At 32.1% G+C, this 17745-nt stretch overlaps 2 protein-coding genes across 2 annotated transcripts; one reads left to right on the top strand and one right to left on the bottom strand.

Annotated features, from left to right (window-relative positions):
- Nucleotides 1–11673: 11673 nt before the first annotated feature.
- On the bottom strand, nt 11674–14024 carry LOC149883643 (uncharacterized). The gene is made up of 2 exons (XM_090098612.1): nt 13248–14024; nt 11674–13064 (listed from the first exon to the last, which is right to left on the bottom strand). Exons 1-2 carry the CDS (start codon nt 13846–13848, stop codon nt 11674–11676), a joined length of 1992 nt encoding a protein of 663 aa, XP_089954738.1. The 5' UTR covers nt 13849–14024.
- An 866-nt stretch (nt 14025–14890) lies between these two features.
- On the top strand, nt 14891–17241 carry LOC149883642 (uncharacterized). Its single transcript, XM_090098611.1, has 2 exons — nt 14891–15667; nt 15851–17241. The coding sequence occupies exons 1-2, from the start codon at nt 15067–15069 to the stop codon at nt 17239–17241; spliced, it is 1992 nt and encodes a 663-aa protein (XP_089954737.1). The 5' UTR covers nt 14891–15066.
- Nucleotides 17242–17745: the final 504 nt, after the last annotated feature.

Raw genomic sequence — 17745 nt, 5'->3', positions numbered from 1 at the left:
CATTTCTCATGAACATTTAATAAAGCAGATAAACTTAGCAGATATTAAAAAATGAAGAAAAAAAAAACAAAAAAACAAAAAAAAAAAAACAAAAAAAAAACAGACTATATAACAATACAAACTTAAAGATTATATTCAAGTATAATTCATCAATAATGATTACAAATAAAACATGTTTTTAGCTGAGGGATTTCTTATACAACTGGTAACGAACAGCTATAAAGGGGATGGAAAATCCAAACCCCAAGTATGCAGCCATGACAAACAACAAGCGTGTTTTATTCTTTGTTTGAAATGGCATGTTCTAAAGTAAAAAAGTAATTAATATTTTAAACTACAAATTTGTTTCTGCAGCAAGAAAATATACTAAATAAACAAAAACTTTACAAACAAAAAATTTTAAAAAAGCACAATTTGTACTAATCTTTTAAAAAATATTTTGTAACAAAGTTCGTTCTTAGAACAATATTGGTATTGAGGTCATTTTTAAAAAAAAGGAAAAAACCACCAATCAAAAACTGTAGTGATAAAATTAAAACTAATGTCATTTTGATGAAATATACACATGTTGAGTTTCTCTCAAAATGCTTCTGCTTATCCATATGAAAATGAAACCTTGACAGTTATATTTTAATAAAGATATCTACTATAATTAGAGAGTTTTCTGTTTTTAATTTTATTTCGCATGTATGAAATTCAACTAAACTTTTAAAATTACTTAAGCAGATTATTTGGCATCTAATATATTTCATGTAAAATTAAGACAAAGGATACTTAAGAAAAAAAAAACACATAAAAACCAACTTACATAGCCTGGACCATCATGTGCTAAACTCCTTACAACAGTATTCGCTGGACGCAGGAGGAGCTGCGATGATTGAGTTGCTCTAATCATGATATTCATTTTAAAAATCTTACTTTTGCTAAAAATACTAACTCTAAAAAATATTTGTACAAAAAAAAAAAAAAAAAAAAGAACAATTGCAGGATATTTTAACACTAAGGGCATTTATTACGCAACAATTACAAGGTATTTACAGTTTAAAATCTTATACTGATTGTTGAACAAGGTTAAGTGAATTTGGGATAAAGCGAACTGGTAGCTAGTATAAACTAAATATAGATTTAAAACATTTAGCAGTCAATTATCTAGTTTAAAACTTTTTAAGAGCTGCCCTAAAATTAGCACTTAACATAAAAAAGCAAAGTGGAGCTTTTCCATTATAATATCAAGGGTCTGTTGGAAAACATCTTTGCAGATTTATTTTAAGTGCTCTTTCTAATTTTAAGCAAATTTTTACAGAAAAGTTATACTCTTGTTTATACTCTTGTCTTACTTTACTAAAAACTTAAAGTCTTATTGTTGGTGTTTTCTAATAATTTTCTAGAATAGTAACAAAAAACAATTAATTTTTGGCATGAAATAAATTTTATATCTTAATATAACTTCCGTCAACTTCAATACACTTTATCTAACAGTTTTCCAATAATTCTATTCTATGATTGTAAAACAATTCTGGTTTGTCTGCTAAATACCCATCCAATGCTGCAATAGTTTCTTTATTTGATGTAAAATGCCTTTAAACAAGGAATTTCTTCAGGTTTAGAAATAGATAAGTTACTGGGAGCCAAACCTGGTGAATGCAGTGAATTGTCAAGCAGTTCTAACTTTAATTGATTTTAGCCTTTTAATAGGTGTGTTATCTTAATAAAAAATCATTATTTCCTGCTCTAAGCTTAAAAATTTTTATTTAGATGAAACAAAAGGATTGTATAATATTCAAGTGTTGTTTTACCTTTTTGTAGATAAAAACTGCTTCATTCAATCTGCATATTTCTATGACATTATATGATACATCAGCTAAGTGTGTCCTATAGAACCTTCTAGTGATGGCACAACCAAGAATTTTGTCTGATGAAAATTCTTGTACACTGGAGAGAAGAGTAGCTAAATGCACTAATTTGTGGGCAAGGTTGTTGTCCTACAGTAACTTTCCATCCCAATGAAGGGATCAATATTATAAAACTTACACTTTTGTAACACTACAAATTTCATGAAGAAATCATATAATAACTTCAGCAATAATTTTATGAACTATGAGAAGGTTCTTGTAAATACATATACAATATGTTTTGTAACATCAACCCCTAAGCAACAAGTTAAGGTTTCTTTGTTTTTATGGTTTTTTTTCATATGCTGACCATTTGACATTTACTTTCGCTGTGTAGTTGAGTAAGATATATTGTAATGGTTGAGTTTGCTGTCAGCTTCTTTTTCTATGGGCGAAACTCTCTGTAATCTACCTGTATTCTCTGTACTATACCTAACTGTACTGTATCTATTTGTACTTTTATTACTTGATAAAATTATCTCACAATATTCCATAACTTTCTGGGAACTTGCTGTGTACCAAATTTTCCATACCTTTTTCTTTCAGCATTATCATGCTCAAAGTCTAGATAAAATTTCATATAAACATTATAGTCAAAATATCTTTGCAGCTAATCTTTTCTTTTTTATGCTTTCTGTTTCTTTTTTCTTTTTTGTTGAATATTTAACTCTAGTCACCATCTTTTCAATGTTTTATTTAAAAAATTTTGATCTGACCATTTATTGTAGAATTTATTTCTTCTTTCTGAACAAGACAAAAAACAATGTCACTATTTTTGTGTTTATTAGATAGAAGCCTGCATAGCCTGCAAGGAAATTCAATAACTTTTGTTTTAAATGCAATATTTCCTGTGTTATATAGAAAGCTACAACATGTTGAACTTGGGTTGAATATAGATAGAAAATGGTAGAAAATGTGAAAAACGCTTAAATTAATTTAAACAATCAACCATAAATTAAATAATCAAGAACTTAAATCAATCAATTTTAACATATTTTTTCATTAGGATTTATGAAAAAAATAAAGAATTCAATTTTTCTATTCTTCATCAAATGCATAAATTGCGCAGCATTCTATTGCAAAATAAAAAATAGCAACATGATTAATACTGTTAGTTCTATAGCAATCTTACCCAGGGTAAAAATAACTAGAGTAAGTTTACTTAGAGTAAGACCCAGTAAGGAAAAAAGTAACAGTTTTTATACAACTTTTTTTATTAAAATTCATTTAAAATGATCAATAACGTTTAATTATTTGTACTTTTAACATAATTTAAAATGTAATAGCTATATTTGGAGCTGTGCAAGCTGTAACTAATGATTCTTAATTTTCATCATCTGTAAAAATTTCTGCATTAAATGGCTCAATGGCAGCTTATTTGAAATACAGATTGTATTTGGGATGGTGAGGATTTTAAGCATTTTTATGTTTCATAAAATAATGGAAACTATATTGTAAATGGTCATAGGTGTTGGGTTTAAAATAGATTTATTAATGATTTACAACCTTGATAGCATTATTGGAAAAATTTTGCTACACTAAGTTTTGAGTTGAGAATTCTTTTCTGAAAAACCCAAAATATTTACATCAATTTCTTTAGAATAAGTTATTAGAAACAAAGTTATCATTTAGGTAGAAAAACCATATTTTTAATAATTAAATACATGAAGCTAAACTAAAAATAGTTTCTTTTTATAGTGTGACAAAAATTAGTTGGATAAGAACAGATATTCTCAATGAATAATTTAACCATATTATTCTTTTTTGATAGAAATTGGTAACAACATTACTGCTCTGTGCATAACAGTACATTTTTTCCATCTGCTACAGCCACTTAATTCAGGTATTTTCCAACAAGTTTATATTGTGCAATATGAAATTCTATGTAATCGTTGCACAGAGGTTAAAAATAGGAGGTTAACCAACTTTTCTTTCTTTCTTTTAAGAGACTTTACAAAACATCCTTCAAGACAACTTATTTAGTGCATTTATTTGCTAAAACGATAATTGCTTCATAGTATCTGGATGCTAGAACTAGGGGATGTAAAAGTACAAAGTCACTTTTTAAGACCACGCTATTGAAAAAGTTTTAAAAGTAGTTCAATTTACAATGACAGTTTATCCAAGTACATTAACAGAAGGTTTAATGACATACTAAAGTAACATAAAATTAAATAACGGAGAAACAATAAACATATAGTTATATATATATATATACATACATAGAGACAGTTATATAAATATAGAAAAAGTGTTTGTTCCCTGCCTCCTGAAGCTTCTGTGCCTTTGAATTTGAGAAAAACCTCATAATCGGAGTAATCGAGTTTTTTTTTTCTAAAGGTGCAGCGAGCTAAAAACTATCCCTTCACGGCGCAAAGGAACATGCTAAGACTTTGCAATATCCCTAGAAATTATTACTTTGATTATCATCAGAAAATATTTCCTCTTTCAAAAAATGGAAAAGACAAGTTTTTTTATCGGGGGCCTAAGGAGAAATTACATATTTTAGGGGAGTGCTCAGGAATTTTGTTGTTCAAGATAGGTAACTAAGAGGCATGGGGTATACTCAAGTTTCTAGCATGTTGATACTGGTGTCGAATGAGAATGACTTGCAAAAAATTAGGATAATTGGAGTTAAACCAACCCCGCTCTGACCCCTAACTGCCCCCTTCTTAGAACTGCGTCTCCTTTAATCATAATTTTTTTTTTTGCTCTATCATAAACTAAATTAAAATTCATCGACAAATTTCAAATTTCGTCAAAAAATCTCTTTTCGTTTAAGATTTATAAGAATGCAAAGCTTAAAATTACCTCCAATTACCCCCCGAAATAACTTTAAATGGTCTTTTAATGTAATTTTTGATGTAATTTGAAATCTGTCGTTGATTTTTGATCTAGTTTAATATAAAACTAGCAAAAAATTGAAAAGGGTTTTTAGGAACTATACCCTAGGGGAGGGTTATTAGGGGTAAAGTAGAGTTTGCTACAACTTATTACATTAAAAAAAAAGTTTCTGGTCTTTATGGTTAGATTTTAATTGATATTTTACATTTCAAAATCATACTAAACGTTTGTTCATAGGAGGTTAAATATTTTACTTTTTACAAACTACATTCCTGCAAATAGAAAGCTACTTTAAAAGTGATTGTAGCTGTAAGCAATAACTGCATTTTTGAGCGCCTCTACATAGTTTGGGCTGTGCTCTCCAACTTTTCTTATTCGCCAAAACTGATTGAAATCCTGATGAATGGATTTGAGAGCTTGTTGGGTCTAGTAACCTGAGCCTGTAGAATATAAGAAGTACAAAAGAAATGCAAGTTTATTTAATATTCGTCGTAGCTTATACAAATCTTACGATTCAACTGTTTAAATAGAGTATTTAATTACTAATATTATAAATTATTTTTTATCAAGTTTAAAAACTATTTATCATACTGAAGACTCCACCTTTCATGTCAATGAATTTGATAATATGTTACTCAACTATGTGTACCGTTAAAGGAATTGTAGCCCTTAGACTTCTATAGCTCGTAGAAAACTCTTCTAAATCTTTGACATATGTGGAGCTTAATGATTTTCCAAAGCAATCACGGACTATTTTTTTCAAAATCTCCAAGTACCTTATTGTATTTGGCCGCAGAAACACCAAGACTAGACTCCTGCAAAAACAGTTCAAAGCTGTCTATGTTTTTAAGCAACTTATTGCAAACTTTGCTGCCCTAGTAGGACACTATGCAGATTTTTTTCTTAGACAGATATTGGTTAACAAACTGTAACCCACACTCCTTGTTTTCAAAGAAATTTTTTTCAATCTCTTTTAAAATTTTGTCTACAACACCTAGCAGTATATGTAGACCAGGAATATTTACAAATTCTAGTACTTTTTTGTTTTTGTCGCCTGTTAATAAATAGGGATAAATAAAATTTGTGTACTTTTTTCTTTTTTTAAATTTGCACTACCAGCCATCCATTGGTTGTACAACCTACACAAAGATTATAGAGTATAAACATCATCTCTTTGAAATTCAGGAGATGACGTCATGCAATACGGACAAGGGTGCTTTGATGTTGCAGTTTGTTTTCCAACAATTTGAAGCAAAACCTTTAGATCTTTAGATACTGTGTAATCAAAGGAAGAAATATTCAGTTTATCCAAAATTAACTGCAAAAGATGGTATTTTTCGTTAAATGAAGGCAAAGTGGCCAATATAATAGTTTTGTGGACACTTGAATCTTTAAATCTTTGCACGCATATCCGTCACACTTCTTCAATTTTTCTGAAACTTTATTACTTTTTTAATTCTGGTTTTAGGGTTATTGACAGTGTAACTTTAAGGAATCTCTGCCTTCCATCTAGACCTAATTTGGTTTCAACATCATTTGTTACTTGACTTCTATGATGAAGTACAATTGCTACAAGCTCTTCAATGTCGCTGCAATACACAATAGTAGTTTCTTTTTCTACCAACTATACATCCATAAAAAATCAAAATGAATGATAAAAATTGCAATCTAGTTATCAAAAAATATTTTTTTTGGTAATAGTTTACTTACCTATTTGCTTTCATTTAATTCTAATTGCAATAGGAGTTTATCACCATTGAATAATTTTCCAATCATTTCATTGTTCTCAATTAGTTTAATGTTGAAATCAGATTCCACACTTTTCCGTCCTGCCTCGCTTCTCAGAAATTGTGCAACTTCCATCATGTTGCGATTACTTAGAAAGCGAAATGAAGTTATTACAAAAATTGGCTTTAAACTCGTAACAAAATTTTTTTTAAAAGTATTTTTAAGCAACAAAAACTTACCTGGCATGTAGTTTTAATTGAAGTTAGTTCAATTTATCTAAAGAAAAGAAAAGTTTCTTAACCCCAGGTTTTCCGAAAGAGACAGTGAATTGCTTTGGACTAAAAGTTTTCAAAGCTAAGGTGTTCCCTGAATCATTTGTGCTTAAATCTTTCTAAGAGCTGGACAGAAATTTTTCTTACGTTGTTGGAGATGTTGATTTTACAATTCCTTATCCCACATAGGCATACCAATCTTGAAAAATTAGTCTTTCTGCAGGTTTATTTGAAACATCTTCAACGCTTTGAAAAACAAGTTTTCCCGACACACATTCAACCATAGGGGAACCTTTTTTCCATTTTTGATTTGCGCCCATTTTCACAAATAAAACAGTCCCTTATCTCCCTCTGTTAACTCTGGTATTCAGGTCTAAATTTTATACCATATGTATAGCAGCTGTAACAATTAAAATAACGTAACTAAATTTTAACTAAAGTAAATTAAACATCAATATAGTTATAATTACCTTCATAAAACGGCCGCATTGTTTTCAGTTCGTATATCAACGCTTGTGAGGAGTTATTATGCAACTATTAACAATTAGCAACTGCTAGCTTTTACTATTTCTTAATAATTAAAGGTTGCTTTGCTTCGTTTTTATTTTAATAAAAATGTAAAAACAAAGTAATGAAAACTACATATCCGCCTGTAAATTTCAATGTTAAACAAACATTTTAAAATACTTTAAAAGAAAAATTGATAAATCTATCACAAACATTTCTGAAATTCTAAATACAGGGGCATGGGCATGATTTTGTGGTGTTCTAAACGATCCCCTGATTCCCCTAGGGTATGGTTCCTAAAAACCCTTTTCAATTTTTTGCTAGTTTTATATTAAACTAGATCAAAAATCAACGACAGATTTCAAATTACATCAAAAATTACATTAAAAGACCATTTAAAGTTATTTCGGGGGGTAATTGGAGGTAATTTTAAGCTTTGCATTCTTATAAATCTTAAACGAAAAGAGATTTTTTGACGAAATTTGAAATTTGTCGATGAATTTTAATTTAGTTTATGATAGAGCAAAAAAAAAAATTATGATTAAAGGAGACGCAGTTCTAAGAAGGGGGCAGTTAGGGGTCTGAGCGGGGTTGGTTTAACTCCAATTATCCTAATTTTTTGCAAGTCATTCTCATTCGACACCAGTATCAATATGCTAGAAACTTGAGTATACCCAATGCCTTTTAGTTACCTATCTTGAACAACAAAATTCCTGAACACTCCCCTAAAATATGTGATTTCTCCTTAGGCCCCCGATAAAAAAAGTTGTCATTAGCATTTTTTCAATGAGGAAATGTTTATCTTAATAATCAAAAATGTTTGTAAATGTTTATTTTAATAATCAAAAAGATAATTTCTGGGGATGTGTTGCAAAGTCTTAGACCATGTTCCTATGCACCGTGCCTTCTATTCGCTGACAAAGCCATATCTGAAGACTAATTATTATCATGGACGTATAAGGGGCTGTTTATATGGACAAAGGCTAGCTCGTTTGATGAGACTTTGGATCTCACTTGCTGGGCTTGCTCTCTTAATCATATAAACGTAAGATAAAATTAAGTTTAAATAAGGACGACGTCGAGATCTCGGTAAACGGGCAAGCCCTGCAAACGAGCAAGCCCGCTTTTCATATAAACAGCCCCTAAGAGATGGACGTGCAACTCATTGTTTTTCATCAAAGAGGCCGCAGAAATTAGCAAGCCACGCGAGTTTCCGACAAACTCTAAATTTTCACCCCTCAACAAAAAAATCTATTAAAATGGCTACCCAAAGTTTTTAAACAGATACTCTGATCACGTGGTATTAGTTTAAACTTTTATAGCATTTGTTTGATAAGATTGTTCAGATTTTAATCATTTTTTAAAATGAACATTTGTAAATTTGGGAACTTTTTTCATGTAAACAAAGTCTGTAAAATAGACCTGTAAGGATAATTTTAAAATGACTAAAAAAGGTATAGCGAAATATAAAAAAGCTTAAATAAAGTTTCTTGTCAAAATCTGGTTTCATTCAGCTCCTTAGTTCTTCATTCACCAGCCTTAATTTTGTGTATTTTTTTTTGTATTTTTCCGATATGTCGCCATTTTTTGCGTCGACTACTCTACAAGCTCCAAAATATTAATTCCACAATGCATTATTATTTTATAGGTGTATTTTCTAATGGTTTTTTTTTACAATTCATTTGACCTTTTAAAAACATTCAAATTTATAATTATCTTGTAAAGTGCGGCCAGATATTTCATGTTTTCGTTTTTCATATTTCATATATTATTTCATCTGTCATAAAAGGCACATAATAACCCATTAGTTTTTTTCAACTAAAAATTATGTTAATATTAAATACTAAGTTATTCTTATAATAGGTTGCACGTCCATCTCTTATCGGTCCATGTTCACACAAACACAGTTGAAAAAGTTTCACTAATAAATTCATAATTCGTATATAACATTAATTTCACTTTGTCATAAGCTTTCAAAGCTTAAACTAGGAAACCGAAATGAATAAATTTAACTTTTCCTCGTACACCTCGCAATGAAGCCACAGATATTAGGACTTGCAATCCCGACAGTGTTTTTTTAGCCTTAAGATTTTGAAATTAAATATTATGAATCCCGTGATTCCATTTCCACTGCCGGGATTATTATGATATATCTACGTGAAATTAACTTAAGGAAGCACAAGACGTCTTAAGTTTTATTTAAGACGTCTTAGTTTCGAATTTATCTAATAAATTGTCCGGCTGAAGAAAATAATCGACTCGATGCTTGTCGGTTTAATTCACAGTCATTTAATTCGCGTGCGATAGAGGATATGGTAGGGGTGGGGTGGGGGGTGGGGGGATGGCATTGATCGCCGAAGCAGTTTTGTAAATTGCAAAAAACCTAATATAGATGTAAATACAACGACATAAAAGTATAGACAAGTAAACGCAACTACACAGTAATATAGACATAAATAACCCCGTTGTTGGCATAACTACGTAGTAAAATAAAATTATAATGGAACAGTATGCCTTTGAGAATATATAAATTTTTGATTGAAATATCAGCCAAGATACTTGTTTTCAGCTGCTAACTTTTAATATATTCTTTTTTTATAATAGCAGCTTTTGGATATGGTTTAAAAACTTCTGGTAATATTATAATATCAACAATTTCAAATACTTCATTTAAAATATTTGTATCAGTATGTACAATAGTCATTTCAGCTCCTGTGTTGTTGAAGTGGGATAGTGATAATTGTATTTTGAGCTGCACCATCTTTAATTAATGATTAACAAATTATGAACTTCATAATTGTCCAGAAGTAATAAAAGTGGAGATTCACGAAAGTAGTTCAAATACTTAACAAATGCTTAATCATTTTATAAAATGATGCTTTGTTATCTAACCAGACGGATTTGCAAATCCTACGCGTCCAGGAGGACCTTCCTTTATCATACAATCTTAAAGTTTTAAAATTGGAGTAATAAAGAGCAGAAGGAATAGAATTTTTAACTGCATTCGAAGCACCACATGCAGTCTTGCTGCAAGTTTGATTGCTCCAACTTGCTTACTTCGTCAACCTGTTTTAATTTTACTGGTTTTTGTTCGGTTGTTGGACCAGTTTTATCAACATTATATATGCATTAAAGATCAAATTTACATTTAATGATTTCTTACTGTTTCTATCATATCATGATTTCTTACTATTCTGAGATTTTGAAAAAAATTCACTATCAGTGTATCTGTTGAACACAGTAGATTGAGCAAAGCTTTTTGCTTCAGGCGTTTAGAGAGACAACTCTGGTTGTCATTTTCAAATATAGATCTGCGCATTATCATGAGCTTAAAAATAATTATGTTGCAAACATTGATTGATTGTAAGGACAAGCAGTAGAGAGCCTAATTAATGCTTGATTCAAGCAGCAGATAGCTTGATAAATTTTCTTTATCTGATGCTGTAAAAACCTTTAATTGTTGTTGTTATGCTTAAAAAATTCATTTGAATTGAGCTTCCATTAACGAAAACATCTTTTTAAAGCCATTGGATCTGAACTATCTTCATATTTCATTCAAAGGTCTCTCTTTTAAAGCTTTATTTAGAACTTCTTTTATTTTTTCAATTGCATCAGCAGCTCCATCAGCCTTTTTTATTCTGTTGTGAACCATTTCAAGATTGAAAATTTAAAAAAACGTTACATTTAAAAAATATTTTTTAATAAATATTTTACACAATATTTATTAATAAATATTTTAGACAATATTTATTTAATTTTACAAGTACATGTTTAAAATGGCGTATTAATGGCTATTGTTTAATTTTATGTATAAGTTTTTTATTTTTTACAAGTATATATAAGTTATGTAGCTGTATGACTTTTATTAAGTATATTCTAATTCACACTTGTCCAAAATGGGAAATAATTACTCCGAAGCTTCCCGAAAAAACCCTTTGGAGCGAAGTATCTACATATGTTCCTGATTAGAAAAATGAAAAAAATGAAATCCTTCATGACCGTCCGAGCGAGAAATTTTAGTTTTAAAATGTAAGAAATTGCGACAAAAAATATTTTTTTGCAATCAAAAGAAAACACATTTTTTATTCACTAAACATTGATCTACACTACATAACAGATCCCTGATGCATGGGTAAGTCACTAAAATGTTTAAAAAACTTCAAAATCAAAAGTAAAATGATTGTTTAGCAAGTTTAATTTTGATTTTTTTTAAAATGATTTAACAATTGTCCACTGTAGATTGCTTTTATTCTTTTTATTCTATGGACACATAACAAAGAAATAATGTGAGAAAACAATGTGAGAAAACAATGTACTCTTTAAAAAATTGAGTTGGGGGCAGCTTTAATGTTAGTTAGTCAAGCTTTTTTGAAAAACTAAAACATAAATAAACTGAAACAAAGAGACGATGTTTTCTTGATAACTTTGCATTAAAGACGCTTGCTGTTGAAATCTACTATGCAACTCAGCAACTTTTCTGGATAGTCTGGATGACCCAGAGGCCTTTTGTATCTCTCCCAGTGGGTTCGGAAACTGTGATGAAGGGCTTCTGTTGTCTGTTCGCTGAATGGTCCAAGAGACTTTTTGTGACGATCAATGAAATCCTTGACATGAAAGAAGACAGTGTGGACTTTTGGACTCACACTTACTTTTGGCAAGGAGAGGAAAGCCAGTTGAAATTGGTCAATTTTCTTTGAGTAGTTTGAATCCAGATGATTTCCAAAGCAGGCATTCACAACTGCATCAAACTTTCTCAAAGTGTCGATGAATGGAAAAACATGAAAAGCTGAACAATTCTCTGCTTGTCTTTGAAGAAGGTCAACATTTTTGAGGAGTTTGCGGCATTCATTCCCAGCAAACTGCCCTCCGTGAAAAGGCTGTTCTTTGATATGAAGAGCTTTAGGCCATTCTTCAGCCTCAGGCCAGGAGTCCTTTAGTGCCTTGAACAGATGGTTCACTACACCGAGAAGGAGATGTAGCTCCATTGGTGGAATGATGTCAAGAACAAGTGCATTGTCAGAAAAATCCAAGAGGGGCTCATGCACCACATTCTGAAATTGTTTAGCCTTTTTCATGTCTAAACCAGCTGCTTTAAATGAGGCATAAGATCTGATGGATCCAAAGGTTCGAAAGTTACCATTCTGTGATAACCTATTGTGGTCAATGTCACACCATGTGCAAGGGTGTGAGCTGGCATGTGACTGAAGCCCACACACAAGGTTTGCCACCTTCAGGTCACTTGAAAGAAGAAAGTCAACTCGCTCAGAGAAGATGAGAGATAGTATTGTTCTCAAATTCTCATAGTTTTCTGGTACATCCTCTGCTACAGCAACAAGAAGTTGAGATTTCACACCACTGTCTTTTGCTGCAAAAGATGTAAGTGTCTTCTTGTCTGGTGGAGCTTGAACTTGAGAAATCAATTCATCTTCTTGAATCCCAAGGCTAACCTTGAGGAAACCACCACCACCGTCAATTCCAAGCTTGACTATGTGCTCTTTATACACTTGTCTTTTGAGCAAGACATCATTGAGAAGTTCAGAGAGATTCTTGCAGTGAACCACAATTTGTTTCTTTGTCTGAGACTTTTCATGTGTCACAGTTATGTTTGTGTGAGTGAAATGTTCAGATAGTTGTGTACCTATTTGATGGAATTTTGCCCGGAATTGAGGTTCAACAACTCTGGCTTGTGCAACATGGTTCAATGTTGAGGCCAATTTTTTGACGCTTGCATTAGACAGCCCTGTGTTTGTCTGAATGTTTGCAAGGTCTTGGGCTTTTAGAACTACTTCATCACCAAAGAGTCTTTTTGCGCTTGCTGCACCTGTATTAAAAACATTGCTATGAGCAAATTTTTCACATAAACAACCAAGTTTTCTTTATGGAAAGTAAAGTTTAGATTTGAACTGCAAGTTTTATTTGTTAAAGGTTTTTTCTTTTGTAAAAGACAAAGACAATGACAAAGTTTTAATTACTATCAGATAAAAGATTTGCAAGTTACTGTTACCTGGAGTAATTGGCAAAGGTCGCCCACCACCACTTTGTGCTATTCTTAGGGTTCCATGAGGAGAAGCCTCTTTAGATGAAATGACTGCTGAAGCAATCTGTTCACTGACTTTGGAATCTTTTGATGCCAACATCTTTATGTTATGCCTGAATGTGAACTGATTGCATTGATGAGGTACTCCTCTTCCAATTAAGGAGAGGCAATCAGAACATCTTCTTTGGTCTTGGGATGGTAAAGGCTGTTGTGGCATTTCAAATGGGTGCTTTTGCAATGCTTTCAGGTGTCCAATTTTGCAAATGATGCAATCACACTGCTGTCCTCTTGTCTCAGGCCTAGGGATGACAGATGAGAAATCAAAAATGGGAGGGACAGAGACATTCTCACCATTTTTCTTTCTCCTCAGAAGCAGTCTGCAAGAATCACACATTCCAAGTGGGACTCGCGTGTCACAAAAGTCAACATCCTGAGAAATCAGACTCTTGACTTGGTCTTTAAGAAAACTTGTTAGCTCCCTAGAACATTTTTTCATACAGAGGAGACAAACTGACTTCCGACAGTCTTCATGATTTTTTGCTGAGTTTGGCATTTTTGAGTTGTGCATTCCACGAATGAAAACATGAATATGTCATTAAAATGCCTTTTCCCGAAATTTGGTTCAATATTTTATTAGGGATGTGCCACTAATACTTAAGAACTGATTTTTTCATCAAATTTTGAAAAAAAAAATTAAAATTTTTTTTGGCAAAAATCTTATTTTTTAAACTGAAATTTCTCGCTCGGACGCTCATGAAGGATTTCATTTTTTTCATTTTTCTAATCAGGAACATATGTAGATACTCCGCTCCAAAGGGTTTTTTCGGGAAGCTTCGGAGTAGTTATTTCCAATTTTGGACAAGTGTGAATTAGATATAGCATATTATCGGCAATATTTTTTATACAGTTCGTAGCTAACTCAATTTTTTCTTTTATATACACACAACACATTCATAATTCAATGTTTGTAAATTCATACAGAAATCTCGTTAAAAAATTATTTCAATTACTTTACCGTTTAAAAAAAAAAACAGCCATTTATGATGATAAAAATTGTATTTCCTTATTTTTTTTTTTTGAATCCGCTGGAAGATTTTCAAATAATATAACGAATAAATGTATTCAGGCAGTATAAATGTTAATTAAATTGCAAGGTCATTCATTATGAAGTAATAAATGAGTAAAGGGTAAAAGACCATACAGCCCTAAGCAATCTTTTTGTATAAGATTGATAAGAATCGTTCAAACAAACATAGAAGGCTGCTCCACCTTTTCTTGCAGTTTATATATAGAAATTTATTTTCAAAATTCGGCCTTTATACATTTTTGTAAACTATTTTAATCTTTTTTTAAATTTTATGATTCATCTAATTTCTGATTTTATTTTTTAAATTTTTTAATTTTGCTTGATAATAATTAACAAGTATTTGATTTGTCAATATTTTTTAAAAAATATAGCTATTAAAGAAGGCAATATTTTTATAGGTCACACTTGTCCAAAATTGGAAATAACTACTCCGAAGCTTCCCGAAAAAACCCTTTGGAGCGGAGTATCTACATATGTTCCTGATTAGAAAAATGAAAAAAATGAAATCCTTCATGAGCGTCCGAGCGAGAAATTTCAGTTTAAAAAATAAGATTTTTGCCAAAAAAAATTTTAATTTTTTTTTTCAAAATTTGATGAAAAAATCAGTTCTTAAGTATTAGTGGCACATCCCTAATAAAATATTGAACCAAATTTCGGGAAAAGGCATTTTAATGACATATTCATGTTTTCATTCGTGGAATGCACAACTCAAAAATGCCAAACTCAGCAAAAAATCATGAAGACTGTCGGAAGTCAGTTTGTCTCCTCTGTATGAAAAAATGTTCTAGGGAGCTAACAAGTTTTCTTAAAGACCAAGTCAAGAGTCTGATTTCTCAGGATGTTGACTTTTGTGACACGCGAGTCCCACTTGGAATGTGTGATTCTTGCAGACTGCTTCTGAGGAGAAAGAAAAATGGTGAGAATGTCTCTGTCCCTCCCATTTTTGATTTCTCATCTGTCATCCCTAGGCCTGAGACAAGAGGACAGCAGTGTGATTGCATCATTTGCAAAATTGGACACCTGAAAGCATTGCAAAAGCACCCATTTGAAATGCCACAACAGCCTTTACCATCCCAAGACCAAAGAAGATGTTCTGATTGCCTCTCCTTAATTGGAAGAGGAGTACCTCATCAATGCAATCAGTTCACATTCAGGCATAACATAAAGATGTTGGCATCAAAAGATTCCAAAGTCAGTGAACAGATTGCTTCAGCAGTCATTTCATCTAAAGAGGCTTCTCCTCATGGAACCCTAAGAATAGCACAAAGTGGTGGTGGGCGACCTTTGCCAATTACTCCAGGTAACAGTAACTTGCAAATCTTTTATCTGATAGTAATTAAAACTTTGTCATTGTCTTTGTCTTTTACAAAAGAAAAAACCTTTAACAAATAAAACTTGCAGTTCAAATCTAAACTTTACTTTCCATAAAGAAAACTTGGTTGTTTATGTGAAAAATTTGCTCATAGCAATGTTTTTAATACAGGTGCAGCAAGCGCAAAAAGACTCTTTGGTGATGAAGTAGTTCTAAAAGCCCAAGACCTTGCAAACATTCAGACAAACACAGGGCTGTCTAATGCAAGCGTCAAAAAATTGGCCTCAACATTGAACCATGTTGCACAAGCCAGAGTTGTTGAACCTCAATTCCGGGCAAAATTCCATCAAATAGGTACACAACTATCTGAACATTTCACTCACACAAACATAACTGTGACACATGAAAAGTCTCAGACAAAGAAACAAATTGTGGTTCACTGCAAGAATCTCTCTGAACTTCTCAATGATGTCTTGCTCAAAAGACAAGTGTATAAAGAGCACATAGTCAAGCTTGGAATTGACGGTGGTGGTGGTTTCCTCAAGGTTAGCCTTGGGATTCAAGAAGATGAATTGATTTCTCAAGTTCAAGCTCCACCAGACAAGAAGACACTTACATCTTTTGCAGCAAAAGACAGTGGTGTGAAATCTCAACTTCTTGTTGCTGTAGCAGAGGATGTACCAGAAAACTATGAGAATTTGAGAACAATACTATCTCTCATCTTCTCTGAGCGAGTTGACTTTCTTCTTTCAAGTGACCTGAAGGTGGCAAACCTTGTGTGTGGGCTTCAGTCACATGCCAGCTCACACCCTTGCACATGGTGTGACATTGACCACAATAGGTTATCACAGAATGGTAACTTTCGAACCTTTGGATCCATCAGATCTTATGCCTCATTTAAAGCAGCTGGTTTAGACATGAAAAAGGCTAAACAATTTCAGAATGTGGTGCATGAGCCCCTCTTGGATTTTTCTGACAATGCACTTGTTCTTGACATCATTCCACCAATGGAGCTACATCTCCTTCTCGGTGTAGTGAACCATCTGTTCAAGGCACTAAAGGACTCCTGGCCTGAGGCTGAAGAATGGCCTAAAGCTCTTCATATCAAAGAACAGCCTTTTCACGGAGGGCAGTTTGCTGGGAATGAATGCCGCAAACTCCTCAAAAATGTTGACCTTCTTCAAAGACAAGCAGAGAATTGTTCAGCTTTTCATGTTTTTCCATTCATCGACACTTTGAGAAAGTTTGATGCAGTTGTGAATGCCTGCTTTGGAAATCATCTGGATTCAAACTACTCAAAGAAAATTGACCAATTTCAACTGGCTTTCCTCTCCTTGCCAAAAGTAAGTGTGAGTCCAAAAGTCCACACTGTCTTCTTTCATGTCAAGGATTTCATTGATCGTCACAAAAAGTCTCTTGGACCATTCAGCGAACAGACAACAGAAGCCCTTCATCACAGTTTCCGAACCCACTGGGAGAGATACAAAAGGCCTCTGGGTCATCCAGACTATCCAGAAAAGTTGCTGAGTTGCATAGTAGATTTCAACAGCAAGCGTCTTTAATGCAAAGTTATCAAGAAAACATCGTCTCTTTGTTTCAGTTTATTTATGTTTTAGTTTTTCAAAAAAGCTTGACTAACTAACATTAAAGCTGCCCCCAACTCAATTTTTTAAAGAGTACATTGTTTTCTCACATTGTTTTCTCACATTATTTCTTTGTTATGTGTCCATAGAATAAAAAGAATAAAAGCAATCTACAGTGGACAATTGTTAAATCATTTTAAAAAAAATCAAAATTAAACTTGCTAAACAATCATTTTACTTTTGATTTTGAAGTTTTTTAAACATTTTAGTGACTTACCCATGCATCAGGGATCTGTTATGTAGTGTAGATCAATGTTTAGTGAATAAAAAATGTGTTTTCTTTTGATTGCAAAAAAATATTTTTTGTCGCAATTTCTTACATTTTAAAACTAAAATTTCTCGCTCGGACGGTCATGAAGGATTTCATTTTTTTCATTTTTCTAATCAGGAACATATGTAGAAACTTCGCTCCAAAGGGTTTTT

The sequence above is a fragment of the Hydra viridissima genome, unplaced genomic scaffold (genome assembly GCF_058129835.1).
Source record: "Hydra viridissima isolate aposymbiotic clone 2 unplaced genomic scaffold, HvirCarnegie_v1 scaffold_9, whole genome shotgun sequence".
NCBI lineage: Eukaryota > Metazoa > Cnidaria > Hydrozoa > Anthoathecata > Hydridae > Hydra > Hydra viridissima.
Note: the sequence above shows the minus strand (reverse complement) of the source record. Positions and strands in the feature narration are given on the sequence as shown.